General features: G+C 39.6%; 1 protein-coding gene across 12 annotated transcripts in view; it reads left to right on the top strand.

The window, feature by feature from the left end:
- Positions 1–23684, top strand: part of LOC119733277 (rho guanine nucleotide exchange factor 11-like) — a 98460-nt gene extending 74776 nt beyond the window's left edge. For 9 of the 12 annotated variants that reach the window (XM_038206867.1, XM_038206869.1, XM_038206865.1 and 6 more), the window contains 17 exons: positions 719–733; positions 2535–2567; positions 5150–5233; positions 5758–5939; positions 7144–7370; positions 8079–8204; positions 8838–8955; positions 10007–10185; positions 11327–11402; positions 11784–11954; positions 12618–12846; positions 14074–14189; positions 14496–14557; positions 14750–14828; positions 15578–15666; positions 16464–17697; positions 22933–23684. In XM_038206867.1, the coding sequence (XP_038062795.1) occupies positions 719–733; positions 2535–2567; positions 5150–5233; positions 5758–5939; positions 7144–7370; positions 8079–8204; positions 8838–8955; positions 10007–10185; positions 11327–11402; positions 11784–11954; positions 12618–12846; positions 14074–14189; positions 14496–14557; positions 14750–14828; positions 15578–15666; positions 16464–17697; positions 22933–23276 (3364 nt within the window). In that variant the 3' untranslated portion in view covers positions 23277–23684. Of the gene's footprint in view, positions 1–718; positions 734–2534; positions 2568–5149; positions 5234–5757; positions 5940–7143; positions 7371–8078; positions 8205–8837; positions 8956–10006; positions 10186–11326; positions 11403–11783; positions 11955–12617; positions 12847–14073; positions 14190–14495; positions 14558–14749; positions 14829–15577; positions 15667–16463; positions 17698–19408; positions 19466–22932 lie in introns of all 12 variants that reach the window. The other 3 variants (XM_038206876.1, XM_038206868.1, XM_038206872.1) reach the window with 3 other exon arrangements.
- Positions 23685–25080: the final 1396 nt, after the last annotated feature.

Below are 25080 nucleotides of genomic sequence, written 5' to 3' on the forward strand. Positions count from 1 at the left end.
TTTGTAAGCATTTCATAAATTTGGCACATGTTCTGGGCCCAACTTCATAGCGCTGCTTCACAACTCATTTTGTGCTAACCGTTCCCCCATTAACTGTAAGCAGTAAACTAAGCAAAAGCACGCTTAATCCCGGAGGAAAAAGTTGCTTGAACCTAACCTCCAGGGTATGTTTAATAGAATCCGGCCAAACCGTAGCAACGTGCAACAATTGACTAAGTGACAAGCCTGCTAAGTGCTGCAAGATCCATCGGGGGAAAAGTCCCACGGCCACGCTGCCTCAGAGTGTGTGATCACCGCACGCAGCAGGATACAACTCTGGCATTGTTCAATGGGACTAGCTCTCATTGTTTCAGACCTGGCCATTCATGCACTGGTGTTGGTAGCTGAATGCGTCAAAGTGCACCAGTTCTTTTCCACCTGATGCACTGCGTTGCGTCTGGCAGGGGTAGGGTTAAATCAGTGACGTAACTATAGAAATCTCCGTGCGTGTGCAACCGTTAGCATGTCCACGCCATGCAATAGTGCTTAAGCAGCAATAAGATTTTCTGCTTATAGTAAACACAACTTTTCCGCTAACTGCGAAGCAGTGCTATGACATTGGGCCCAGGGTTTATCACATGGAGTTTTATTTGTCTGCAAATGGATTTCTTTTGTTATGGCACCATTAATTAATGCATGACGTTGTTTTTTTTCGTTTCCCTTTTGTTTGTGACACAAGTGTGCTTGTTTCATCGTAAGTTTCCGTTATTTTCTGTTTATCATGTTGGCACAACAGTAGCCATTTTAGCATGCACAACTCCAGTTTACAATCTAGCTATTATTTCAACCAGCTTCAGATTTTACTTCACTTTTAGTTCAGAACATTTGGAATGCACAGTTACTTTCTGTTCTTTTTCCCTCTGTTTTGATATTTTATTTTATCATTGGCTTGGTTAGGACCATTGGAAAGGTTCAGTCATGCATACCATTTGACTTGGGGCATTTTTGGGATGTGATTTAAAAAAAAACCATTGAATTTGCGGGTTAGCACATGGTACGCACTCATACATTTAACAGAAAACTGGCTAAATGTACTGCTTATGTTGCTTCATCTTTGTGGACAATTTCAAAAACATCATTGATGTTTTGGTGCCATTCCTGCACCAAAACATCAATTTCAAACATTGAAATTCCTGTCTTTTTTACTGCTGATCTTCTTGTTTTTGTGAAGAAGTCTTTATTATTTCAATATTTTTTTTACATTTTTTTTTGGGGGGGGGGGTTCAACATTGACATGTGACCTCGAGTCCTGTCCTGACATCTGACCTTTGGGGTCGTAACCAAGACAATGATAGTGCACTTGCTGCTGCCTGGTAGTCGGCACCTGAATACCAGTTTTCTTATGTGATAGTCATACCATGGATGATCATGTAGTTAACATTTGTGCATTCACAGTGATGTTAAAAAACTTTGATCACACCCAAAGATACATCTCTATATTTTGTTTGCTTTTTCTAAGATATAACAGTTTTTGAAAACAAAAACATGCCAAATCACCTCAATGCACCCCCCCCCCCCCCCCCGAACACTTCTGCCAAGGGTAATATCCAATTTTTAAAAGACGAATGGCTATAAAGAAAGAACACTTCATTTATTGCTTTTAAAATTGAACCAAACTAATTTTGAACGATTCTGTGAGAATTCAAGGTCTTTGAATCTTTGTTATTCCTTAGAAGGTCTTAAACCACAACCTACATGTTAAATAAAAACCACAATCTAAAAAATGAAAGCCCTGGAAGGATTTTGTAGGATTGAGGAAGGAAGTAGCCCAGCCACTATTACTTTACATGGGGCTTGATGCCCTTGAAACTTGGTAGGTTCAAAGAGTGTGCCATTGGGTCCTGCACAGTGGAGGATTTTGTAGGATTGAGGAAGGTACGGTAGTGCCCAGCCAAATACATGTACATGGGGCTTGATGCCCCTTGAAACTTGGTAGGTACAAAGAATGGGCTGTAGATTCATAGAAAGTGGTGGATTTTGTAAGATTTAGGATAAGAGTCACATACATGTAAGTGCCGAGGGTTTTAGGTTACTTGCATGAATTATATATTATCCCAGATTTAATGCATGATGAATATTCATGAATTAATCCATGAAACCTCAGCAAAGTATTTTCACTTGAAAAGCCTGATCATGTTTGCATGCTTTAAGTCCATTTCAATTTACTCCAGTTTTGTGATGTGATATAAACTATTCCAGTCACATTTGAACCAAACTTCATTGGACATAATCACTCAAAATCTCTGTCATCAACATGTTAAGGTGTGTATGGACCCAAAAACCCACTAAATTTGATTTTTTACCAGTTTTAAATAGTTCCGCATGAAACAAATACAATTATGAATGTAATGACAATCACAAAAGAAAATTGGTATTCTTTAATAAATCGCTTGCGAGATTTGCATTTTGATTGTTTTTTTTATTTTTCCTTTTGGTTTTTCTGTTCTCCTTTCCGTTGTTTGAATTTTGTTTTCTTCACGTTAATGCCCGTGTAGCTCCAACGATCGTACCTCATCGCAATCGACTGAGTAAGTTGATACCATCTCATTTCACTAACCCATAGAGGTCAGAGGTCGCAAACTGGTATCACTAACCAAAACTGGTTCCCCGTAGTTCGTAGTGGGGCAATTGCGTGTACCTACTGCCCTATTGAAAGGTGCTGCTGTGTATGTTGATTTCTTTGAGTCCTCATTGGACAGGTTTTATTTTGTGATCCAGGGTCAACTCTTCCATTAGAAATGTATTCATGTCTATTATATATATGATGGTAGAAAACTTCCCACAATGCTTTGCATTTCCTGCAGAATATTCAATGAATGAAATGAGCATCACCAGCGTTTTTGAATAGGGTGGTAGGCACGAGTGAAAATTCGAAGACAAAAATCATTATAGAAATGACAACTTTCATACATCTTCATTCAAACAAAATATTGTGTTATTTTATGCATTATTTTGGTTACTTTGTGTAGCTTTTATTTTCCCCCATTTTACCAGTGCATTTTCGGTCATTTGATCAATCATAGAGGACACTTAACATTTTTCACTTTCATCATCATAAAATTACATTATGTCATCACGATTACACATACTCATAAGATTTTTATTTTAAGGAAAAAAATACCCACACGGCCATTCAAGTGTGCACTATTGAATCATTATGTCATTTGTTGTTCTTCACTTGTTCGTTTTGACATTAAACCATTCCATGGGAAAAGATGGGGATAAACAAACATCCCTGTACCATGCATATAGTCAGATAGTCAGATTTCACACTTTTGTGAAGATGGATTATTTTGGATTCAACAACTGTTCACACTCTGCTTCAAATGTAGTCCATTTCCCCCATTTCAGACTCCCGTTCCAGAGTCGTTCCAAACCAAATGTTAAAGTGTAATCAGGCTAACAAAATCAGAAGCCACATTTGAGGTGGTGCCACGCTGGCGCGCACGCTGCACTCAGTCTTAGAGACGAGGCAGGCACGCATTTTGGTAACACTGTTAGTCTCAGGAGTCCAGGGGTGTGTGCGTACTACGTACTACCGGTACCTGAGCGCGACTCACGTGAGCCTGGCGCCACTGCAGTGCAAGGGCGGATCCAGAACACAATTTTGGGAGGGGGCCAAAAAAAAAATTTTGGTCCCCCAAAAGAGTGGGTCAAAAAAAATTTTTTTTGGATTCTAGATGCTCTGTGGTGCGATCTGAGGCAATTTCTGACCACTTTAACCAATGTTTTTTTGAGGAAAAGATGGTGGTGTACTCATTGCCTGCCTTTATTGCGATGTCACATAAAAAAAAAAAAAAATGGTTTCGTTTTGGGGGGGGGGGGGGCCATGGCCCGCTTTGGCCCCCCCTGGATCCGCACTTGCTGCAGTGCCACCTCAGAAGATGGCTGTCGTCGAATTAGTCTAAACGAACTCAAGTTGATCCAAATGGATTTTGGTTTTGGACAGGCAAAATTTACGAATAATTTCCAATTGTTCTCAATGACCTCAAAAGTCAGTTTTTCATCATTGTCGCTCCTAAAAACAATATACACACGTCACTGTTCCAATGCAATCATTTCAAATACTGAATTTAAATCGTTGGAATAATTTCCTTTTTGGCACATCTGGAATGCAGTCTGAAACGGATAGTGGTTTTAGCGCGACACTTACCAAGTTTTCAAATGGCGCATCAAAGTAGTATCTGTAGTTCCCCTTGCTCTATTTTTAATGCAAGTTATTAAGAATGACTGCCAAAGAACAAGAGACCGATCCACTTGGCTCCGCCCACTGTGCACATAGGCAACAACATGTGCGCCTCTCCAATGCCACACTGCGTAGGCTCCGCCCACTGCACACATAGGCAACAACATGTGCGCCTCTCCAATGCCACACTGCGTAGGCTCCGCCCACTGCACACATACCAGTAGGCAACAACATGTGCGCCTCTCCAATGCCACACTGCGTAGGCTCCGCCCACTGCACACATAGGCAACAACATGTGCGATTCTCCAATGCCACACTGCGTAGGCTCCGCCCACTGCGCACATAGGCAACAACATGTGCGCTTCTCCAATGCCACACTGCGTAGGCTCCGCCCACTGCACACATAGGCAACAACATGTGCGCTTCTCCAATGCCACACTGCGTAGGCTCCGCCCACTGCGCACATAGGCAACAACATGTGCGCTTCTCCAATGCCACACTGCGTAGGCTCCACCCACTGCACACATAGGCAACAACATGTGCGCTTCTCCAATGCCACACTGCGTAGGCTCCGCCCACTGCACACATAGGCAACAACATGTGCGCTTCTCCAATGCCACACTGCGTAGGCTCCGCCCACTGCGCACATAGGCAACAACATGTGCGCTTCTCCAATGCCACACTGCATATTCCAGCTATATGCGTAATGAGCGTGCGCAGGCATGCCAAACATTTTGCCCTCATGTCACGCATTCATCTCAGTTGTGATTGGTCAAAACAGCATAGAGTGGAGCTTGATGGATCTGTCTGTCAGCACTTCTGTGTAGACTAGAAGCAATTCACATTCACTCTCATTCATACATTTAGTTTGAACAGCTTCATTTTAGACAAGTTTTTTACAATGTATTTTCTTTTTGTTATCAGTGACGTTGACATGGATGGACACAGCGTGGTGACTGCTCTCACCAATACAGCACATGACAGTTCATCATCAAGCTTATCAACGAGGTAAGCTGATCAACAAGCGTTAATATCAAACTGCTAAGCATGGAAAAGAGTTTGCAATCTGAAGCCACTTTTCTTCATATATCATCTCAATGAAGGTCATTCATTGTAAAAAAAAGTAAAGACATGAATCTTGGACTGAGAAACATTTCCAATTTTGTTATGAAGTGTTAAGAAAATTTTCTTGGCTCTCCATAGACTTTGTATACAATCGCGGAAGTGGCGTAAGATTGCAACATTTTTTTTCCAAATATTTACTAAGAAAAAAACGGGTTACATGGCATGCATGGGGTATTGACCAGTTCTTATCCGATTTGAGCTTAGAGAAAAAATAATCAATAATTTATAAGTGGAAAATACGTGTTCTGCTTCACAACTTAACAAGCTAAATAAACATGAATGAAGTAGTCGAAAGTAATATACATCAATGTATGAGTGTCATTCTCTTGTGTAAACTGTTGTATATTCATATATTCATTTATTCATATATCCATTTATGCGTATATTCGTGTGAATGCAATATTCAGAAGTCAGGATTCTCAGTCTGCATCCAATGATTCCTTATCCTGTCGTCCCAATGAGGAAGACCAGGCTGAGGATTCGGACATGGAGGCTGAGGCTGAGCCATCCAACTGGCAGGACTTTGTGGATAAAGACATCGTTAAGCGCCTCAAGCCGAAGGAAGTCAAGAGGCAGGAAGTTATCAATGGTGAGTTGTAGGCCTGGACTATATTTCAATAATGCCCTATCAAATCTTTTTGATACCGAACAACACTGACTGAATTTTTTAAATACCGAAATACCAACAACCTTGGTATGGAGTTTTATTACTGCGATTTGCCCTCTTAAATGTGGCCAGATGTGTGCAGATGCCCTGTGAAAAAAAGATGGCAGAAACAACTTGGCCTGCACACAAAAGCCTACAATGTACATGTAAAGGGTAAAGATCCCATAGCCATTACTGGCCGTAGGGGCAGTGGGATGTTAGAGGTCCACTGTGTCTTGGCGCGGCATATGAGTGGCGGGGCCCAGTCCTCTCCTCTCGCCGTCTTACCTTCCCTGAACGAATCAGGTACCCATTTTACTGTTGGGTCGTCACAGAGAGTTTTCCAGTTTTTGGTCCGAATGGGATTCGAACCGCCAACCTTCTACTCCGTAGCTCCACGCTCTAACCGCTCGGCTACGAGGCCCCGTACATGTATGGATAATTATTTAATGTTGGTCATGGTATTATAGATCAAGTGAAAATTGTGCTTACTTCTAGTAAGTTACTAGTAATCCTGTAAAGCCGTTGATGTTCTACCTATCCTGCGTGTTTGCAGTGTTCCTAACTCTACATGTTTTTCTTGTATTTTGATAACATAATAGTCGGCCCAGAAAAATACTCTATAATAACGAATACTGCTATATTTTCATGGCGGTATACAAAGAACTCTTAAATCCAATACTGCACAAGCCTAGTGAGTTGAGAGTTTTGGGATTGATTTCAAAAATGGATGCAGTTGCTGAACTTAAATTTTGCCTCATTTAATTGAAGTTGGTCAACAATTTAGGACACATTATATGGAAATTAGGTAATTTACCCATTCCTATTGGTCGAAAGCTTGTAAACAAATATTGTGCCTCTAAATACGGTGAGAGTCCAGTATTTGATATGGCTAAGAAAACAGTCCGACAGTGACTTAAATAAATTGCTAATTGATGGACTAATTAGGTGACAGCCATTTTCTGGGGTCATGCTCTGGTAGTACGGACGCACTCCGTGCTCCTTTCAACCTATAGGTTTACCAAAATGCGTGCGTGCATTGTCTTTAAGAACCATGTGGCTTGCTGGCTTACATGGTTGCACCTTACAAATGACTTCAAATTTTGTTCGCTGAATAAACCTTACAAAAACGTGTGTGTGTCCACAGAGTTATTCCACACGGAGAGGTCGCACGTTCGCAATCTGAAGGTTCTTGACAGGGTTTTTTATCGGCCGATGCTACGAGAGCAGGTTCTCTCCAAGGAGCTGATTCACGCCATCTTCCCTAATCTCAACGAGATGCTGGAACTCCATGGGCCACTCAACGAGTACATGAAGAAGGAACGCAAGACGTCGCATGTCATTCAACAAGTCGGGCACGTCCTCCTGAAAACAGTAAGGGGAGATTCCATCTCTCAATTGAAACATAACGTTTGGAGCAACAAAAGCAAGTGAACTGTTGCACCATGTAACAAATTTCTTTTGTGAGTTTTGGACGTGATGCACATGCGCGTGGTTGTTTTTATTCGTCGGTTCAGTGCATGACATCACGTAGCTGTAATCTACTGAATGAGATATTGTCCCAGACGCTGATTATGGGCGCAATTCAAAACATAACTTGGCAACTTTTTGAATTGATACCAAGATCCTAGAAATTGTTTTCTCGGAATATACAACATTCACTGAGCTAAAACTTTATCAGAAGTTTTTAAGAACCAGTCTGTAGATTTTGAGCACTTTTGTCGTTTCAAACTTTAAAAAAAATGACAAATGATCTACCCATCCGTTGACTGCTTTGGATCAGGTTCTGAGCTACAATGGGTTGTTAGTGTCTTAGCTTGGAAACTTACGCTGGAGCAAAAATGGTCTGAGAACCACTTACGCATAATACACGCATTTTATGCAAATTATTTTCAGCTGGTATCCTGTTTTTGTTCAGCAAAGACGTTTTGTGCTTGGTGGTTTGGAGAAGTTGGTCCCAGAAAATATACCAGTTTTAATGAACAGCCCCAATAGTTCCATAATAACTTAACAGTGACTTCAGATTCAAACAGCTTTTGTAATGGTACAAATTAATTTTTTTTTCCTTTTGTTGTTTTCTAGTTTGACGGTGAGGCAGGGGAAACTGCTAAGCGGATTTGCGCCACGTTCTGCCAGAACCAAAAAGCTGCTCTGGAGATGCTGAAGCACAGACAGAAGAAAGACAGCCGCTTAGCGCAGTTCCTAACAGTAGGCACTAAACAAAATGCCTTTTATCTATCATTCCTACATGTCTAAGTGTTAGCTGCAATGGGCCATAGTTTGACTATTGAGGGCAGTATAACCACTCAAAGCTTTGCAACTATCAGTTCTCAACTAGCTTTTGTGTCGTATTTCCAAAGTTGAAGTTTTCTCAGAAATTAAGATTTTGCTTTGCCTACCATACCCTAAACTCACCTGTAGCTTGATCCTTCAAAATCCCGAGTAGATTGTGAAGGATTTTGTAGGATTGTGGAAGTCGGAATCCAGCCACTATAACTTTATATGGGGCTTGATGCTCCTTGAAACGTGGTAGGTACAAAGAGTGTGCCATTGAGTTCATGCACAATGTAGGATTTTGTAGGATTGAGGAATGCAGAGGCCGGCCACTATGACTTCACATGGGCTTGATGCAACTTGAAACTTGGTAGGTACAAAGAGTGTGCTATTGGTTTTCTGCACATGGAGGATTTTGGAGTGCTCCTGACAAAATGCTGAGAATAATTTGGGATTAAATCTGCACAGAAACCTTCTAAAAGTGAAACACTGTTTATTTCTCACACAGTGTACACGCACTAGTTAGTCTCCACACCAGCAGTTGAATTGTCTTTTGTTGTATTTCAGGATGCTGAGGCCAATTCGTTATGTCGGCGTCTACCCTTACAAGCCATCATATCAACTGGAATGCAGAGACTAACCAAGTACCCGTTACTCATCGAGAACCTCTTGAAATATACACCAGGTAAGTATCCCTTTAGTGTTGGCAAATTACTCAAGTAATCTTTTTTTTCTTCACAAAAGCACTTAGAAAGCTCTTAGCAAAGGATGATAAGTGTCTATTTTACCTATAGAGATATTATACCTATATAGGGCGAGTCAAAAAAAGTGGAACCCAAACCCAAAAAATTATATTTCATATTTAAAAAATATGTAGCACCAAAAATAATAATGACTGGAAAGCCAATTTCATTAGCTACTTTAAGATGAAAAATAACTGAAATTGCTCAATCCGTTCAAAGAATATCACCATTTAAACACAATGACCCTAAAACCTGTTTCGTCCAACCAATGCGATTTGAAGAATCGTTGTCACAATTGTTTTGAAACATCACCAGTGATAAAACCTCAGTTTAAAAGTTTAAAATATTTAACAAAGTCCTTTTGAAGGCCCGTCTTTTTAAAAAGTGGATTTTATAAATCATACTGTTTGCCTAACCAGGGTTGTTTACGAAGATATTGTGTACTGCAGTTGTTGAAACAAGTATTCTGTGTCATTTTCTTTGTTGTTCCAAACATTCAGAATACACAATAAATTGCTGTTTTTTTGACGAAACAAGTTTTAGGGTCATTGCATGTAAATGGTGATATTCTTTGAATGGATTGAGCATTTTTCAGTAATTTTTTCATCTAAAAGTAGCTTATGAAATTGGCTTTCCAGTCATTATTGTTGGTGCAACATATTTTGTTAAATATGAAATATATTTTTTTTGGGTTTGGGTTCTGCTTTTTTTGACTCACTCTGTAGATAAGAATGTTTCAACAGACTTTTTGCAGTGTAACACAATCTATTACAATCTAATACAAAGTAATGTAATTTAATACAATGTAATGCAATCTAATACAATGTAATACAAAGTAGTATAATTTAATACAATGTAATGCAATCTGATACAATGTAATAAAAAGTAGTATAATTTAATACAATGTAATGCAATCTATTACAATGTAATAAAAAGTACATGTAGTATAATTTAATACAATGTAATGCAAGTGTTACTTTTTTTCCCCAACAGCCAAGTCAAAGGAGTATGAAGTCCTGGGTAAATGTTCACAGTGCACCAAGAAGCTACTGGCACATGTCAACCAGGCAGTCAAGGAATGTGAGAACCATCAACGATTGGTAGATATCAACCGACACTTAGATAAGGGTCCGTTTGAGCGCTCCAACCACCCCATCGCTGCTGAATACAAGGTGAGGAACTAAACCACTAAACTCGCTAGTACTTAAAGGGAAAATACAACATTTGCAAACATCGAAAAATTAAATACCAAGTTGTTACGAAATACCTTACAGGATGTTGGTAAATGACAGTCTAAAGCATCCTGTAAAATTATGGCACCTGGTGTGAAGTCATTTTCAAGAAAATTGTATTTTTGTTTACATTTCCAACGGTGGTCGGCCGACCACCGTAGGAAAAACCTAACTTTTTTTCACTACTGCTCCAAATTTACCATTTTTCAGTCCAATTTTGTTTGCTAATTGGTTTTATGTTCATGAATGGGTGCAGGTCAGCTAGACTGGTTCCCTTAGCGTACAATTTTTCAGCATCTGTAAATTGATCCATTTCATCTTCAGTGGAGTCAGGGAACCAGACTACTTGAACATTTTTGGTTTTCTTGGTTTTTCCAGCATTTTCGAAAACAAAACTTCAAACATGTCACTGTAACAATAATTTGATCTATTATACATGTACTAACCCCTCAAATAGTTCATTTCTGAAAATTGAAGCACAAGCCAATGATGTACATTCCCTTTAAAAGGATGTGATTTACACAGCAAATCCTCTAAAAAGTTAACCTCAAGTGAGCTGCATATACGCTGAAAATGTGACATCACCTCTTTCTGTGGTCAGGCTCACTTCCTGCACATTCTTAAACCCAACTCCCTAGGATGATTTACTAGGAACCATACCCATGCTGGCAAATTCCAACACCATTATGGGAAACTGCACACACATATTTCTGACTTCGATTCTGGAGGTGTGTCAACGCAATGACAAATACTGTCAGTTTAGGAGTACTGTAATAATAATATCAAGTTGTTTGTCCGATTTCCCACTTGTACATTCCCACCCCATTGTTGAGGATTGTGTTTTTTTTAAGACTTTAAAACTTTCCAGTCAAATTTGACAAGATATTTATGCTAACAGTGCTACGTACGTAACATGGACAGAAAGTTTGCCAGGGGATCGCCCAAGTTTTACTTGCAATATTTTTTAGCATTGGATGCAATTTTGTCAAATGCCTGATGTACAATTGTTAGTCTGCGGATAACTACCAATAAAGGTTCCTAAAAAATTGATGTTAATATTCCTTGTCTGTGTTTCTTTCAGAGTCTGGACTTAACATCACGGAAACTTCTTCACGATGGCGCCCTGACGTGGAAACTCAGCAAAACCAAAACACTCGGTAAAAAGCAACAACAAAGTTATTGATACACAAATCTTTCCAAGCTACTTAGATCAGAAGTTATCTAAGCGCATGAACGCGGGCGCACCGCGCTTGCGTGTCAATTACCAGCAGAATGAGCGTGCGCGTAACATAGCATAACATGGCGTAACATCGCGTGACATCACGTCAGCGATGTTATCCCGAATAACCTCGGGTCATTGAAATACTGAACTGGTTTATTGAGAAGAATTGTGTGCACTCTGGGACCACTTTACTAGACCTGGCTAGTGTTAAAACGTCCATTCTATTTTAACTTCTTTTCAGATATTTTACACACTTATATTTTCCAGTTTCATCTTGTTAAAAATGACAACTCTATTTTTTTTTCATTTTCTTCAGATATTTACGCGCTTCTGTTTTCGGACATCCTAGTAGTGCTTCAGAAGCAGGACGATCGCTACGTCATGAAATGTCACAGCACTACGGTACCCACGCAGCTGGAGGAGAAGAAGAACACGCACAGTCCCATCATTAAGATCAATAGTGTGCTGTGTCGTGAAGTGGCAACGAGTAAGTCCATAAAAGCATTGCGTGAGCATCAGTAGAAGAATATGCTTTCATTATGATAACATACGAGGCGTTCTGGCAAAATGAGACGGAACTGGGCAGAGGTCGAATTGAGATTTTGCACTGTAAACTCAGTGTTGTTCTACGGACTGTGAGAAAAAATATCACAAACTGAATAAGTGGGTCTCCAACCCGCAACCTCCTGCTTACTAGTACATATGTCTTAACTGAGCTTGCCGGAGTCGGCTGGCCAGTTCACTGTAAAAGCCAACGTACATGTATGTCCGACCACATGATGTAAGGTCGTTAAGGTGGTGGTACCTTAGTTTGGTCTGTCATTGTTTTCTACTCATTAGATGTCACATTATTAGTGATGTATCACATTCACTTTTCCAACAGCAGCTCATTAAAGGGTCTGACATGTATGGCCGTACTTCTGACAGCTAATTGTGGGGTACTCATACAAAGGGAAACTTAGGGAACAATGCTACCCCACTACTTACCCTTAGACAAACGGTACCCAAGAAGTGAAATTCTAAGGAAAAGGGACAAAAGGAAACCAATGCAAGTCTGCTGGGATGACCGAATTTGAGGAATTACCCATCTGCTAAATCCTTCAATGCCAAATTCCATCAAGCAAGTCATATCTATTGTTTCCTTTCACAGATAAGAGAGCCTTCTTTCTCGTGAGCACGTCCAACGCTGGGCCGCAAATCTACGAGCTCACCACCATCTCGACCTCTGAGCGCCAAGCGTGGATGGACATGATCTTAAGAACTCAGGAAATGATCAGAAAGAACGGCAAAACGGGCGAGCCTGGTGCGGCCAGCAGCACGGTCTCCAACAGCTACTTCAAGATCATCGAAGAGGATTCGGAAGATATCGCTGGCAAACCGTAAGTTCAGTGTGCTCCACAAGAGAGTTCAAACAGTTGGGCTCTCTTCAGATGCTATGCCACTTTGCCAAAGTTTTCTGCCTTCTTGAATGTTTTGCTGCCTATCGTATTTTTTTTTATAATCTACCACCTATTTTAGCTGATGATAAAAAAACCTGATTTCTTAGATTATTTGAATAAATATTAAAGAAAATTACTTCGGACTTGTGCAGAAGTACCACTTATTGATTTGCAAGAGAGTACTGTGGCCTCGTGGTTAAGGGCACTGATTCGTGGTCTGCGGGTAGAGCTGCAGGTTGTGGGTTGAGTCTAGCTGGGGTCATGGTGCGTGTGCCCTTGGGCAAGGCACTTTGTCACTCATTGCTTCTCTCCACCCAGGAGTAAATGGGTACCTGTGAGGGCAGAGATGGTTATTGTGATTGAATTAGCTTCCTTGTACCTAACAGGCTGCATCTAGCTGTATACTCCCCAGGGAGCTGAGATGGTGTTTGGAATGTTTCATGTGCCCAATGAGCAGGGGTAATAATGATGTAGCGCCTTGAGCACCAGTCCTGGTGGAAACGTGCGCTTTATAAATATCCACTATTATTATTATTATTATTAGAGTGAGGGGGGATTCTCAAACACATTGTGCGCATTGCTGCTGTACCCTTTGCGCATATGCACAGAGATCTTCAAAGAGTGCTATCTGGTCTGCGTTCCTGAAATAGCGCCCTCCGTATAGACACATTTCAGAACGCACAATGGAGTGTGTAAGCTGACCTCAAAAACCTGCGAGATGTTACGAGAATACAGCACATCCAGGCACCATGTATTGGATCTACAACATGTGTAGCGTCCTATTATTGTGCATTTATGTCGTGTCCAGACTGGGCCCATTCAATCAAGGGCAATGAACGGGTATTTTGAAAGTAAAGAAAGCATGTCAACACATTGAAAATATTGCGGATTGATGACGATTAAACAATTCAAATTGTTGACCTCAAGTTCCATTCAATTGGAACTTGTTAGCTGCGATCACGCAGATAACAAGTGGGTAAATTCAAACAGGGGAGTCTGTGACTAGACTAGTCTGTATTTGGTACCAAGACTTTCCAACAGAAAAAGTGAACTATAATAGCTTTTGCAACCAGGTACATGCAGATTTCCAGTGAGTAGCCACTCTGAATGGATTGAATAGAATTTTGTGTAATGGGACCACCTTTTTCTTGGTTTTTTTTCCCCCAGTGATTCGGGAGAAGGTGCGGCTAAGCATATGGAAGCCGGGCCGTCCAGCATAGAGATCAACCACCCACCGCAAGTCAGTCAACCGGAGGTGGTTATACAAGGATCTATGGTCACAGGTACGTTCAGTCAGCCAGACTTCCATCACATCTTTCAGATCTTTACCTACAACCGGACCTTTTGAGTATTCAAAGTTTGTATAAGTTTGCAAAGAAAATGATTAGGGCCATCTCAATTCATATCCGGGCATGTACCAGACAAGCTGCTGGTAGCCTCATTCACTTTGTCCGTAAGAATCGTCCGGATTATTATATATTACAGAGTTTTGACATTCTTATGAATAAACATTATGTGGGTGAAAGCGCTGACAGTTCGATATAATTTCCGAAATAAATTTTTGTACTATTGTTTTTTCTTAATTTTAGATGAACCAAGACAGGAGTCACCATTAGAAGCCTCGTCAACTATGGCCAAATTGCTACAAGAGGTACGCCAATTAACCAATTACATGATACAAATGGTCGCGGTATGCACAAAATCTGAGGACACTGCTTCAGATGTTTTCGTTAAAATAATTAAAATATACAGTTATATTTTTTTAGGAAAGTGCAATGATTGGAAAGTTAAGTGCATGATTTTCATTAAAATAATTATCTTCATGTTTTGGATTTTTCCTCAGGACATGTCAAGTGATGCTCGTGCAACAGACAAGGCCTATATGATCAGTGCGCTAAGCACACATCTGTCTGTTCTACAAAGTAAGACTTTTTTCTTGTTTGCCCAATAACGTGCAAAATTAGGCTGTGGGTGAAATGGGCCTGGCAGTACTATCGTATAGGATTACCCCATAAAACGAAGTGCTGTTAGAGTGTTCGTCTTTGGTTTGAACCCTGACGGGGAACATGGTGCTTGTGTTCTTGAGCAAGGCACTTTACTACAATTGCCTCTCTCCACCCAGGAGTATAAATGGGTACCTGTGAAGGTAAAGACTAGAATGCGCTGATCTCGAGCTGCTGCAAAAACTGTGGCCAATATCACGGCGCTGCTTAACAGTTAGCAGAAAAGTTGTGTATAGCATAGCAGAAAAATTTGCTAACGTTAAGCACTATTTCACGGCGTGGACGTGCTAACGGTCGCGCGTGCATGCAGATTTCTATTGTTACGTCACTACGTTAAGCAAATTTTTCCCCCAAGGTTAGCGTGCCTTTTGCTGTGCTTATGCTTACGGTCTCCGTGAAATAGATGAAGACTCTGTTAGCATAAAATCGTGTGCTTAGCAGCGCCGTGAAATTGGGCCCTGGTCTCATGGCCTGCTGAACAGGGGTAATAATTGTGAAGCACTTTGAGACCTTTGGTATAAAGCGCTATATAAGCACCACAGTATTTCTATAAATCCGGCCCATTGTAAAGATTCCAGTGAATAGCCAATCTGAATTGATGGACTAGTTTTGTACACTCTGTGACAGCCTTAAGATGCTTGCCTCGTCTTGCTTGTTATCATGTGCAGAAGCCAATTACGAGAAGCGAGACAGCAAGCGAGAGGAGCTGATAGACAAAGCCACCACACAGATCCAGACACTCAGTAAAAGCCTGCAGGTAAGACACACACAATAACATGGTCATATTTACTCTGAAAATTGGCTTCAATAGACCATTTTGTCATGTTGCGGCCATCTTGATTTTTCCCATTCAAATCAATGTATCCAAAGCGAGGCTGGAAGGCAAACTAGTCTGGTTCCATTTTGCACAAAAAACATCATTTAGTACTGTTATTGAATACATGGAACATGACTGAAATGGTGGCAGCCTGGTGAAGGTCTATATCCATGGATCCATAGAAATATACCAGGAAATATTCAGGATTTTGAGATGTTGTTGAAAAGATTTAACGTGAGGGGTGACGCCCTTAACACACATTTGCATTGGATTTAATTTGTAAATCATTACCGCAAGTGATTGTTAAAATTAAATGGTGCTTTTTCTACCACGCGCCCACACTTGGATTAAATAAACCAGCGGAAAATCATACATAAAACTAACAAAGTAATTCCTCAGCAACTTGGATATCGCTGTAAACTTAACCCTGGGGGGGGGGGGGGCCTTGAATCTTACAATCAAACTTCACAATTTAAGAAGTTGGCAGGCTGTCCACACTGGACGTAATTTGGGTAAGGTGACAACAGTCTCCATAAAGTTGACAACAGTCAGCTGTGAGTGAAAAAAGGGACATCTGATTTGTTGCTGCAAAGTGGCCTATTTTGGAGAGTTGAGGAGGTGACTACAATTCTAAAAGTTGAAGCGCAGAGAAATTTGCCGTTAATCTCCTGTATAATTGGGAATGAAAGGTTAAAGGTAGACGTACATTTATTATCTTGGATTGTTTACATCCTCAGGGTGACTTTACTCGGATCGAGTCAGAGCTGCAACAGAAGACGCAGGAACTAACGCGTGCCCAGCAAGCGTTACTGGAGCAGTCGCAAAACCAACTAGAAGAACAGAGGCAACTTGAGCAACGTCAACAAGAGCAGCGCCAATCTGGACCAGAGTCGTTCTACATACGCTCACCCAATGCCCTCCGGACAGAAACATCGGACGAGATTGCAGCGAGGAAGAAAGCCAATAGGATATCATCATCGGCAGATTCCGGCGGCAGCACGACAGATTCTGAAGAATCGGGAGCTGTGGAATCGTCCGAGCCTGAGGAAGCGTATACGCCAAAAGAACGGCCGAGTAGTTTAGTCATGGAAAGCGAGGAAGGGGACCAGTTAATGAATGTTGGTGCGCAGTACCAACGAGCGGAACCGCAGGAAGCGGTCGCGATCGTGAACGAGGGACTGGTGAATCTCCAACGCGCTCAAGTTCGGAAAGTCACCGACGTGGACAGTGCCGAAGTTGACCACATCATGGAAAGACTTCATATTAAGAGAGCTTCCGTGAACGGAATCAAGGATCGGACTGGCCCCGGCGAGAACTTGAGATCAGTAACAGACTCGGAAGACATGGAAGAAATGACTGAATCGGCTCAGGAGCTGTCCATCGGGAACGTCGCCCTCGCCGAGGAAAACTGGGGCACTCCACCAAAGGAATTAGAAGCGCTTGAAAACCAAGCAGTTGAGGTTGGCATGGCAACCAGACTTGACGATCTCCTTAACGAGGACAGCGATAGTGATCAGGAAACAGTTGTCGCTAGTGGGAGTTTTAAAACGGAACAGCTGGAACACGACGCCGATTTGATAAACACCAGTCCTGAAATCACCCAATCGCAGGATGCATTCTCGTCATCAGAAAGCGACCCTAATGCAATATCCACGCCAAGTGCTGAAAAGTCGCGAAATGAAAACGGCGGAACAGATTCAACGTCGAATCAAATCCCATCGACTAACCAGGACTGCGTGATTGACAGCTCCCAATCGGAGACAAACTTCGCAAACTTGTCACAAACTTCAAAAGCACAGTCCCCTAAATTGCCTAACGAAGCAGACACTACTACACTGCCCTCACTAGGCGAACCTAGTGGCGTAAACAGCCAACCAACAAGCCTTATAGCAACTACAGACTCAGAAACTGAAAAAACAAGGCAGGAAGAAGGACACGTTAGTTTACAAGGGGATGATGCAAAAAATAGTGGTGAGTAACGACACGCGCAAAAATGGAAACCAATTAGGAAAACATCGAAGGCAAACAGATCTCCATCTGAATACAAAATTTACCGATTCTACAGTTAGACTCACAATTTATTGTTATGTGTTTCATAAATCCATGAAATCTACATGATTGCCCAAGTAAACTATTTCTAAGAGCAATCTTGGTCAGTTTGATTTTGATGCTGATACAAGTTTGAATATATATGAGCAAAACAGTGGGGCAAATCTCCATATTCATGAGCTAGACAGGGATGTCCAATTACATTTGTGAACCAAACAAACTTGAATTTCCATATTTATGAACAAAACATTGCTGTAAATTTTCTACGCTATTGAGCAAAAGAATGAATATCAAATTTTCATTTTCAGAAGCAAAAGAATGAAGTTAAGCTCAATATTTATGAGCAAAACTGTCAGAATTCCATGTTCTTAGAGCAAAAACTTCAAATTTCCCTATTCATGAGCAAAACCACGATATGGTGCTTGGTACCGGTAGAACCTGAATGTAAGCTTTTTATGAACAGTGAAATGTTGTAAAATTCATGCTATGATCAACAGTTCACCAAGAGACTAGCTTCATTTGGATTTAGTGTCCCACTGTACATGTAGTTGCATGATTTTAAAACAAAAGTTAGCAGTCTTTGTACCGGTAGCATTCCATGTAAATCAAATTTTGTCATACCCACCTCGCGTCATTAGACTGGTGCTCTCATGCATGAAAGCAGTAGACTTTAATAAAGCCAAATGTTGTCTGGTTCCCTGAAGACTTAGACTTCATCGCCCATAGGCATTGCACAGTGTTGATTCCAGTCTTGTTCAAAACTATTTGGCGCCCAAGAACGATATAATATGATTTTTAGCGTTTGGTGATGAACTCACAGCCACTTAATAAGCCTTTTCGGAGTTCCAACTGCGCATTCGTAACCTGTGACAACGCGCATTGTTAGTCACAAGTGGCCTTTGACATCATCGCGCCACTGACTTTACAAAAAGGCTGTTTGTGCATTGTGGGTACTGTCAAAGGGCATTTGAGATGAACAATGTGCGTTGTCACAGGTTACGAATGCGCGCAGTTGGAACTCCGAAAAGGCTTATTCCTCTTTCCATTTTTGGGAATACAAATCTAGAGACTTTCCAGAAAGAATGTTGTTGAACAAGATCTCAGATTCACTTCTTTTCAAAAACTGTTAATCTGTCCTAAACTTTTCATCAATAAATATGTGTGTGTCATCACAAACTATGCTAATTTCACCATTCGTGACCTTTGAACTCATAAATATTTATAATAAATCATCTACATAACAACATGTACTAATTAATCATGTTTGTACTAATTGATGTAATAACTTACTTATGCATAATTCATGAATACTGATGCTTTCCTTCTACCAACCAATGAGGGAATTCCTCTAAACTCGTGCATATATTCACTGATGACTCCTGCTTGTGCCAACCAATGAAAGAGCTTTCTGGTTCCTATATTCACCAACACTGACCTTTGTTTTTTAACCAATGGGAATTCTGTAGTCATTAATAGTCATGTTAATGTAATTTCCTTAAATACCAATCAAAGGAAAACTCTGTCAGCCTCGTGCATATACTGTATTCATTAATATTAGCAGCTTCTTCTCCCAACCAATGGGAGAGCTCCTCCTGACTCAAATCATGAATATTCAATGTTGTTTTTCTTGCAGGCATTCTTTCTCAGCCAAAGAACATCACATACACTCACCCTCCATACCTTGTCTGATGTATGTACTTGCTGTGTCGGAGCTAAACAAAAATATCTGTGCATTAACCCTTTCATTGCCAGACATGTGGTGCTTTGAAAAACTTGAAAGTGTGATCTGAAAGTGCCCTGTTGATGGGAAGTAAAGGAACACATTGTGAGACGCGTATTGCGACGATAAATCTTAACTAGTGAAGTGGGCTTTACATGAAAGGGTTCATGCACTATGTAGCATCATGCGCATGTCCTTATCTGCCTGTATTTGTAGCATCTCTGTGTGTAGTGCTGATTCATGTAGCTGACAGCTCATGTACTATGTAGCATCATGCGCATGTCCTTATCTGCCTGTATTTGTATTGTCTCTGTGTGTAGTGCTGATTCATGTAGCTGACAGCTTTACGTAGACTGTGCTACAGAACTCCTGGGCTTTCATCCAATTCTTTGTGGTCTGCATGTACCACATAAGTTGGCATTGGAGCGCTGTCGTCCATTTATAACAACCAGTGTTCAACTCATGTGCTGTTGTACATGTATTCAAACCTTGACCGCGATTATACTGCTTGTGTTCTTTGGCAAGGCACTTTACTACAATTGCCTCTCTCCATCCAGGAGTATAAATGGGTAGCTGTGAAGATAGAGATCAAATTGCACTCATTTTGATGCGCTTTGAGTTTGAAATCTTTGGTATAAAGTGCAGTATAAGCCCAATATTATTATCATTGTTATCATAAACTTCAAGAAAACAACTCGGTACTTCAAAAGAGCTTTTGACTTCAGTTTGTAAAACTTATCTGCACAAAATTTGCAGCTCTGTGGAAACCAAAAGAATCCAGTAAAAATCTAGAATCATGTCTCATAACTTGTCATGAGTTAATTTCCAATATGTAGTTACAAAAAAAGCTGCATTTATTTGTTCCTCTTTTCTTAGTGTTTATTTTGCAACAATTTAATTTGTTTTTGTTTCAAGTTTTCTGACCGAATGAAGAGTTAAATGAATTAGTTTTATAACGCCCATTTTCAACTAATCAAATCTGAATTGGATTCAAGTTAAGAGATTTCATTTAGTGCATGCATAATTCTTGGTACATCGTTTCAATCTTTTAATACATGTATGTGAAGCTGTTTTCCTTTCCTTCTTTCGTTGAATGTTGCATGCTCATTTTATCATTTGCTAATTACTTTCATTTCTTTGTGTGTTTTAATATCATTTTTTAGACTGCATTGTAGTTGTTCACACGGGGTGTCTCAAAAAATGTAGCAGTCAACCCACAAATATAATATAAATACAAGCATAATATTATTATAAAAATGCTAGCACTCTCTTTTTGCAAAAAGTATCTGTAGAATCTGAAGGTACAATGGTCTTCATCCCATCTCATTTGGACATCCTAGTCCAGAGATACAGCTTTGTAATGAAGTGACTTGAATGCCAGGTTACAGTGTAGGTCACTTGGTATCTAATGAAGGCATTCACATACACATACCAAGAAGGCGAAGAAAGCCAAAACAGATTTTTACATTTCTTTACAAGCTTTGCCGTAACTTTTAAACAAAAGTCCAAATAATACAGAACAAAAATTCTTTCAAGAGTAAAGAAACATTCTATCATCCTATGTTTTTTTACACGGATGTAGTTTTCTAAAACAAAAAGTGTTGTTTGACTGCTACATTGGTTGTCAAACACCCTGTAGTTGTTGACTGCATTATAACATTTACTTTTTTGTACTATGATTTTAGTCCAAAGAAGAACTATTTTCTGCACTTTCTACATTACATGGCTCTGCTAACCACCATTCTGCATGCATCATTCAAAATTACCTGTCAACTTTTAAAATAATAAAATATACTTTCGCGTTGGCAGAGCCATGATATTTGGCTCATTTACAGCATGTTCATGTCGCCATATTTGGACAGTGGAAAGTTGTAATTGTTTTTATAGATAACATATTTTCATGTAAAGATTTTGTTTAAAGGTTGGGTAGATCATTTGCAGCTGTCCAAAAAGCAACTGACAAAATTATTTTTGAAAGCTTACTTGGTTTAGTGATAGTACAGGCACTAATCTCCTTGTGAAATTATTCTTTCTGGCATGCTGTCATTTTGAGGTAAACAATAAAAGAAGGCCATTTCCAAAGTTGCGACAAGTGACAAATTTTTAGAAATTTCAGTTAATAGTTAGTTTGTAATTTGGCGGATCGGTGAATTAGTGCGCGCAAACATTGACGACGACGCACATGTGTGCAGTTTCTATATTTCGTTGCTTCAGTGCGTTACATCGCAAGGCTGCAATCGGCTGAATGAGAACATGTCCCGGACACCGATTTTGGGCACGATTCAAAACATGACTCAGCAACTTTTGAATTGAAACCGAGATCCTAGAATATTGTTTTCTCAGAATGTACAGCATTCACAGAGCTAAAATTTCATCAGGTCAATTGTTAAGCACCTGTCTTGAGATTGTAAGCACCTTTGTTGCTTCAAAGGAAAAGAAATGCACAAATTATCTAACCTACCTTTAAAGTACAAGAGTTAAGCTAATATCATATCAAGTGCAAAGTCAGTAAGCCTTTTCTGACTTTAAATTTGAATGTCTGTCCCAACACTGTTTTTTTTTTCACTTGCCAGAGCACCCACAAGCCCATGCTAAATTTACTGTTGCCGTGTCTCAAGATTGTGGACAAGTCTTTTACATGAGAAACAATAATGGTTGACATCGCTTTATGTATTAACAATTCCAGAACAGTTTACATCACCCTGAAGCAATTTTCATCTTATGAATTCAAGACCTAGCCTCAAACTTTGTGATACAGCAACAGTCTTTAGTCTGGGGACTTCGAAGCTGAAATATGTTCTATGCGCAAAAAAGATAGTGAACCAGATATTAAAATTTCCTTTGTAAAGGGCAAAGGTCACTCAACAAATTCTGATTTGAATAAATAGTGCAAGTCAGTAATTTTAGTAGTATTAAGTTTTGCTTTTCATGAGAGTAATTTTATAAGCACTGTGTACTCAATCACTGTTATCCAGGGCCCAATGTCACGGCGCTGCTAAGTAAAAAAAACTTTCTTAGCCAAAAAAAACTTGGCTTATAGCAGTTTACCAGCCAAAACTCCATGTGATTTTCATGCTCTAGCAAACAACAGCTGAATACTAATCACGAGCAATATACATCGCATGGAGTTTTGGCTGGTAACCTGCTTTTACAACTAAGCCAGACTTTTTTTGTGCTAAGCAAATTGTTGTGCTTAGCAGCGCCATGAAATTGGCCCCAGGAGCTTATGAGAAAAACTCACAATCTTGCTCAGGTGGGAGTCAAACCCACAACCATTTGCTTACTAGGTCAGATATCTTAACCACTCAAACACTGAGCTTGTTAGTTCAAATGTTACATGGCAAACTCAACTTTAAGAATTTACATTCTTCGGATGTAACCTTCCATCAAAAGTCTAATCACAAATTTGTACTTCTGATTTTTTTTTTAATCATCAGGAGCGGAAGTTGGTGAGCAAGATGTAGCAACTGCGGAAACGAACCAAGTTGTGGATGTTAGTGAGGCTGGTGGTGAAAATGAGAAACACAGCGACGAAGACGTTGAGGAGATCAGCCAAGAAGGTGGTGAAAAGGATGAACATGTGAGTGGTGATGGTGAAAGTGGTGAAAGTGATAATGATGATGAAGATGATGGAAATGATAGTGATGAAGAAGATAATGGTGAAGACGATGATCGAGGAAACGAGGGTGAAAGTCGTGGTGTTGGTGAGATTCCTGAAGTTGATGGTGGTGATTATGATGATGATGATGATGATAGTGGTGATTACGAAACAATCAAGTAGTGTACAAGTCACAATTGTCGCCGCCATGCCAACACTGAGAAATCTTCCAGGATGGCCAAAGAAACATCAGCAGACTCCTTAGTGCTTCGTTCCAAGCTTCCATGCAAGCAGCGATGTTGTTGGTCCAATCTGTATCACCATAGCAACCTCATCAGTGATTGCTTCGTTACTTAGTGACACATCATCCATAATTGAAACACTTTATGCCAGATGTTACCAATCGGTTACGTAAAAAGCTAAGTAGATGGGGAAAAAATTAATCCTGTTCTGTGTTAAGGATGGTATAGAACAGTGAAAAAAGTTTTGATAATTACACACCGAGAGAAATAAAACAGATTGTGAATTTGGTGATGAAATCCTGTTTCCTGTGTATAAATACTGCGAATAAAATCTAAGTACTTAAAAGAAGTTGGAGAAATTCTGTGTATAATCAGTACTTGAAGACAGTCCCTGCAGCTTTATGTGTATTCCTCATTGAAATGATGCTGATGACTACTGTTGAAATAGCTCCAAACATGTGCGTATATGTATATGTTAAAGATTAGATAAATATAAAGCACAGTGCTTTCTGTGTTCCAAATAGAACTTTTGAAGATATAGCGGGATTTTTTTTTCTTTTCAAAGACTTGTGATGAAAGCTAGTCAGTCTCTGTTATGAGGACAAGCCAGTCGGATGCTATAGAGACTATCTATCCTGTTTTTAAAAAAAAAGCATATTCAGTGCCATTTTTTGTTTACAACGCCTAGCTACATTCTGCAAGTTTTAGTACAATGGCTTGCAACATATTGCAGGTTTTGTACAACGTTAAGCTCTAAGTTACAAGTTGTACACTGCCCAGGTAGAAAATATTTGTACTGTATCTTAGCAACTAGCTTCTACAGACGTAGCAGTAATTTTAAACAACCTCTTTTCAACAGCAAAATATACATCAAACACAATACTATTCTTATTTAAAACTAGAGCTTAAGCAATTAAATTTAAAAAAACATTTTCAATCATATGTAAGCCATTTCCCCCAGCTATTTTCTAAGATATCATTCGTAGCAAGTTCAAAAGAATTCCTCATTCGTTTATGTTCTTTTGGTTATATTCCGGCAGTGAGGCTTTTGTGTAATATGTAGGAGAACGAATGCCGTTTTCGAGTCGAAAAAGTCAATCTGTGAATATTAATATAAAGTTATAAATAGCATGCCACACATTCAGTGTTAACTTTGTAAAATTTTATATAAAAATTCTGGGTTTTTTTACACGAAAAGCAGTGATTACATTTTTTCAAATGACTGTGAAATATTTTGTTTAATTTATGAGATATTGATCTAGTACAATTTGAAGATAAAAAAAGAGACAAATTTTAAAAGAATTTTCTAGAGAACGCATAAATGTATGGTTGTATGAATACTTATACGTTTAGTATTTCATGTGCGGCTAATGTATTTGTCCATTCCTGTCTCCTAGCAACCGTAGTCGATGCTTTCAATCAATTCAATAAAATTCTAATATTTAACTGTGTGCTCCTAATTGTGGCTTGTTGCCCAAAAAAAATTAGATTATCAATAAAAATATGCTTAGTTGACATTTAATCAAAAGCTATATTAAGCATTGAGGTCAAAGGTTATGACCTTGGTCATTCATTATACATTCAATAGTGCACATGACCTCTGAATATGCATATGCAAATAGTTTGTATATTCTCTATTAAAAACAAAAACTATGAAAAGATTGTAAAAGAAATATATTTTACTTTCTGTGTATTTCTCAAGAATATGATAAAAAATTATAGGATTTGTTTTATGAATTTTTTTC

Source organism: Patiria miniata, unplaced genomic scaffold, assembly GCF_015706575.1.
Source record: "Patiria miniata isolate m_02_andy unplaced genomic scaffold, ASM1570657v1 HiC_scaffold_25, whole genome shotgun sequence".
NCBI lineage: Eukaryota > Metazoa > Echinodermata > Asteroidea > Valvatida > Asterinidae > Patiria > Patiria miniata.